This window comes from Trachymyrmex cornetzi, unplaced genomic scaffold (genome assembly GCF_001594075.2).
Source record: "Trachymyrmex cornetzi isolate Tcor2-1 unplaced genomic scaffold, Tcor1.1 scaffold1538, whole genome shotgun sequence".
Taxonomy (NCBI): Eukaryota; Metazoa; Arthropoda; class Insecta; order Hymenoptera; family Formicidae; genus Trachymyrmex; species Trachymyrmex cornetzi.
This window is the reverse complement of record NW_017296133.1, coordinates 16,431-22,138: the sequence shown is the minus strand read 5'-3', so window position 1 is coordinate 22,138 and position 5,708 is coordinate 16,431. Positions and strand designations below refer to the sequence as shown.

The 5,708-nt window shown below is 38.3% G+C and overlaps 1 protein-coding gene across 1 annotated transcript in view; it reads right to left on the bottom strand.

Annotated features, from left to right (window-relative positions):
* LOC108758199 (uncharacterized) overlaps positions 1-550 on the bottom strand; it is a 3,617-nt gene extending 3,067 nt beyond the window's left edge. Inside the window, exon 1 of the mRNA XM_018503013.1 lies at positions 464-550. Within this exon, the coding sequence (XP_018358515.1) occupies positions 464-550 (87 nt within the window). The remainder of the gene's footprint in view (positions 1-463) is intronic.
* Between the last annotated feature and the right edge of the window lie 5,158 nt (positions 551-5,708).

The window sequence follows — 5,708 nt, the reverse complement described above, 5'->3', positions numbered from 1 at the left end:
TCAATTTAATTCGCGATTACTAGAGTAGTTTTAATTGCGTTTATTTAGTCCGGAAAAACAATTCGGCGCGCAGTTTGAAAAAGACTACAATATGGTATTTGTATATGCAAGTACATATATAGTATATATTAGTAATTCAAGATTGAATTATTTAAAGCAACGAAGATCCAGCTCCGACGGTAATAGGCAGTTACATTCTAGTATTAAGTGTATTAAGCTCAAATATGTCTATTGAAGCCTCTGCATTTGAACGCCATAATATTCTTTGAAGAGAGCGTTGTTCAGGTGTCACTAATACTTGTCTGAACATCTTTTCTATATCCGCTGATACTACATATGTGTGTAATCTAAACCTAAGTAGAATTGCAAATAAATCGTCTTGTAATGCAGGGCCTACCAATTGTATATCGTTTAATGAGATATTATTGTCAGTGACTGCCGATGCGTCAAAGATAACGCGAACCTTTGTGGTCAAGCTTTCAGTTCGAATTACGCAGTGATGCGGAAGATAATGAGCTATATTTTCATTATGACTATCCTTTTTTGTCATGTGACCTAGCTCATTGTCATGTGACCTAACTCATTGTAATCTTGTAAGAATGCTACGTATTGATCTCTCACTGCTGGAACCCTTTGAAGCCTTGTCTCTAGATTAACTAAGCGTTTTCGGGCTATAAGATAAGAGTCACCTAATACATTTGGATTTTCCTTTAAAGGAATATGAACAACGAACCTTCCATTACTGTCGCGCCTATATGTTTTTAAAAAATGTTCTTCACATTGCCTTTCTTCATTAGAAAGTGGCTTCTGATTGCAATATTCTTCAAGTTCCCAAAACTTTAGTAATTGATCATTAATATCAATGTGCTTGCTCAAATTGCACTTTACTGTATTTGTTGAAGAAATTCCTAAGGGACCTGCTGCAATCCAACCTAACTTCGTCTTTTGCATGATAAGTTGTTCCCTTCCTACCTTAATTTGTCCCACACAAAGCAAATTCCAAAAGCTATCCGCTCCTATGAGAATATCTACCCTCGATGGTAGGTGAAATGAAGGATCCGCTAGTCTTATATTAGAGGGTATCTGAAGCCTTTCCTTATCAATGATAACATTTGGTAGCGGTCCAGTTATGTCTGAAATAATGAGACATGCTAGATTAAAACTGTAGTTATTATGATGAGCTGTTACGCTGAGATTGCATTTATGCCTTATTCGACACGATGAATTGTTTATAGCTTCTAAATTGATCTGTACGTTTGTTTTTTCTAGTTGTAACCTGTCGCAAAGGCTACTAGTAATCAAACTGGATTGTGATCCAGGATCTAGAATAGCACGAACCTTATGCGTTTTTGCGTTTCTATCCTTAACAAATAATAACGCCGTCGATAAAAGAACATGACTATTGTTAAATTGTTCATGCGAGTATAAAACTGCTGTGGTATCATTCTTGTGCTCCTCTACAGCTTTATCCTGTGTTGATAAAGACTTTTCAAAATGAATCAATGTGTTGTGCTTACCGGAACATCGTTTACATGTGCTAGATTTACATTCCTTTATGAAATGTCCGGGTTTCAAACAATTAAGACATAACTTAGTGCTTCTCAAACATTCTAGTCTCCTTTGAGGTGTAAATTCTAAGAATTTTGGACACTGTGACACATGATGTGTTTCCTTACAAAATGCGCAAGTCTGATTTTTAATTAAGAGTGATTTTGTCTTACTATGATCTATCCTATTAAGTTTACTTGTTTTCTTATTATTAGATTCTAACGTTTCTAACAAACTCGCTCGGGAATCAAGAAACTCTTGGAATTCCACCAAACTCATAACTTCACTACCTACACATTGTTTCTTCCGCTCCTCTGCTGTAATGCTATCTAATTTAGATGATATCAAGTATATGAGTAACGAATCCCATTGCTCAGTTGATTGCCCTAACACATTTAAGGCTCTTATATGCTTATTAAGTGTATCTACGATACTGCGAATTTAAGTTGAAGACTCTTCTTTCATGTGATTAATACTAAAGATGGCCTTAATGTGAATATGTGTCAGTAACTTTTTGTTATTGTAACGACTACAAATTGCCTCCCACGCTACCGTGTAGTTGCCGGCTGAGAACTCTAATGATTTGATAATCTGAGCTGCCTTGCCCTCCAGAGCTGCTCTCAAATAATGAAATTTTTGTATTTGTTTCTGATCTAGTGTTTCATTGTTATGTATAAGTGACTGGAAGGTGTCTCTGAAACCAAGCCACTCAGCTATTTCTCCATTGAATTTTGGTAATTCAATGGTTGGTAACCTAATACCTGATGCCTTAACCACGATGTTTTGATTTGCCTGTCTTACCACATTGGCAGGATTCTGTGTATTTTGTTGTCCCGGATTAAATTGCGCTATCAACGGTACCGCACTACGAACATCAACACCAACTGCATCGAGACCCTCTGCTTCTATTTTGCCACGATTGAGCAATATTTCGGCTTGAGCTATTATACCATAATATTCGCCTTCAAATACTTGTCTGTATTCTGAATTCCGTTCTTAGTCTGCGTCTGAAACAAGTTCGTCGATTTGAATCTGTAATATGTCGTACTTGTTGTACACATCTCTTATATGTTTAAGACGCTCTACTATTTCAAACCTTTTTTGGTTATCTATTGGCTGGGAAATATCTGGTAAATTATCTGTTATCTTTGTTATGTATGTTCTAAAGGAAGTGACTTTACCTTTTATATGACCACGAGCCTTTACTAATTCATCCATGTTATCCGATGCTACTATTTATTTATGACAATATGCAAATTGATTGAATCAAAGAAGGTTAGGAACTCACTCACTTACCGACACACGACAGACACGCCAGCGCCCATACACCGACCACTCACCTTACCTATGTCAGCGCCCTCTATAGCAAACGCCTCCTTCCACGACAACTTGCTCGAGATTGTATGCTGCACGTCGTTGCATGTAGCGCCTGCGCATCCACTCTCGTTTCTCACCGATTATGTTCTCGCCAATGCTCGCTATGCCAGGATGATAGATACTGTTTCTCCTCGTAGTCGCTTTGGTCGTTCACTGCTTCCATCAGATATGCTATGAAATACTGCTCTTCTTCTATTGTCTTGCACGAACGTCTATACAGATTCGCAGTCCGTCGATGCTGCCAATCGCTTATGTCTTCTCCTCGAGCCACTGATAACAACAGCCAGTTTTCTTTGTTATGTTTCGTATCGTGCACTAAATGAATGTGAAGACCTGCGTCCCTTGGAAACGCGGAGATTGTCTCGTCAACGGTTGAAGATGGCCGCTCTCGTCTTGCAACCGCGGGTACGCCGTACAGTTCGTACCGCAGTCTCGCCTTACGTCTTGTTATCTGATGCTATTTCTTGATTTCGAAGCCTTTAATCCGGCTCGAAGGACCAATGTTGGTTATTATTGAATGAATGTGGACTGTATAACGTTGGATTTCACCTTTTTATTGATAAGTCACAATTGAGCACGTTCGCTATTGACGAGAGACCATCGCCATCTTGCCTTTGCAATTAACGTTAAGAAAGTAGTTGGCAACTCGTATAGATGGAGCGCCAGATTTGAATTAAACAAAACCTTTTTAACATGCCAAACATTACCTACTAATAGAATAAGACAAAATTTAATAAATTCACATTACTTGTTTCGGCTACAAATTCAAGCCCTCCTCAGATGTAAAAAATACAATAAAAATATACAATACAAATATACACTGTGTAAGATGAAACGCAATTACTAATGAAAAACGCAGAGAATATACAATATCATATCGATGGAATGCTAATGTTGCATGAAATACTTGAAACAGAGGAAACGAAAATTACTCGCCAATTGGTTGGAAGACCGACTGAGAAAAAACTTTTTCGTTGTATTGGAAAAAAAAGGAAAAGAGAAAACTTAATGACAGATAAAACTTCATTTTTTATATACTTAAAGAATAATGCAATGCAAGCAACAAAGTTTCCCTCTGGTAAAAGACTCACCCCAATCCAAGTATCAGTGACACACGTCCATATAAGTATCGTCAACAAGTTAACAATCCGAGAATATCCACGGTCAGAAAGTAAAAAAATCTCCATGCATGATGTCAAAAAACCGTTACGAAGACATAATTATACGTCTAACCGGTGCGACAGACGGAACATTATTAAGCACGATCTTGGTGACACAATGTCGAACGTTGTTTATAATCGGAATGTATGACACATATAAGCTCTTTGTGTCTGTTTAGAGATTAAGGCTGTTTTTTAACATACAGCATCTCAGAGATCAAACGCTTATTGTAATACGGCTCCTCGCCTAAAATATGTATGTTGTCCCAGTCGAAATCGTGGTCAAGCTGCAATCTGTGATCTGTTATTACTGATCTTGAAAACGTGTTCCAGCGTATATGGTTCCGACGTTCCGAAATTCTTGTTATCAATTTCCATCCTGTTTGGTCCACATATGTTGCATCGCAATCTCGGTAAATGTTAAGAAAAGGGGAGCCACCTCTGATGACCTTGACCTTGACATATGTTGTCAAGGTCGTGACCCTGAGTGACCTCCACCAGATTTTAGATGGCGGTCGCTGTCCGTTAAAAAGTTATGAACAAAAAATGTTAGGGTTAGGTAATTATATACCCATGGGAATACAATAACCTAATCCTAACCAAACCCGATACATGGTTTGGTTAGGGTTAGGTTATTATATACCCATGTGTACATTGTTTGATTTTTACCTTCGACTCTCACCCCTCCTCCCCACTGCTTAAAGGGCACACGACTCTCATCTCCCCTCCTCCCAAATTGACCATATTTCTGTGGAAAGAAATGTATCAAATAAAGAAAGATTAAAGTAAACAATTTGTTTATTAGTAATGTATGAATAGCTATTTTTGTAGCATTATTATTGAATAAATTATTCAATTGGATCTTAAGCAGGGGTGAAGGGAGGTGAGAGTCGAAGGTGAGAGTCGTGCGCCCCTAAAGCAGGGGGAGGAGGGGTGAGCGTCGAAGGTTAGAGTCGCTTCGCGTGGACGTCACGCTGTATAGCAGAAATAAAACGTAATTTTTCAAACTTTTTTGTTCATAACTTTTTAACGATCGCCACCCAAAATGTGGTGGAGGTCACTCAGAGTCACGACAACATGTGTCAAGGTCAAGGTCATCGGAGGTGGTTCCCCTTTTCTTAACATTTACGATGCAACATACATGGACCAAACAGGATGGAAATTGATAACAAGAATTTCGGAACATCGGAACCATATACGCTGGAACACGTCTTCAAGATCAGTAATAACAGATCACAGATTGCAGCATGACCACGATTTCGACTGGGACAACATACATATTTTAGACGAGGAGCCGTGTTACAATAAGCGTTTGATTTCTGAGATGTTGTATGTTAAAAAACAGAAAAACAGCCTTAATTTCCAAACAGACACAAAGTGCTTACATGTGTCATACATTCCGATCATAAACAACGTTCGACATTGTGTCACCAAGATCGTGCTTAATAATGTTCCGTCTGTCGCACCGGTTAGACGTATGATTATGTCTTCGTAATTGTATAACGGTTTTTTGACATCATCCATGGAGATTTTTTACTTTCTGACCATGGATATTCTCGAATTGTTAACTTGTTGACGATACTTACATGGACGTATGTCACTGATACTTGGATTGGGCCTTTT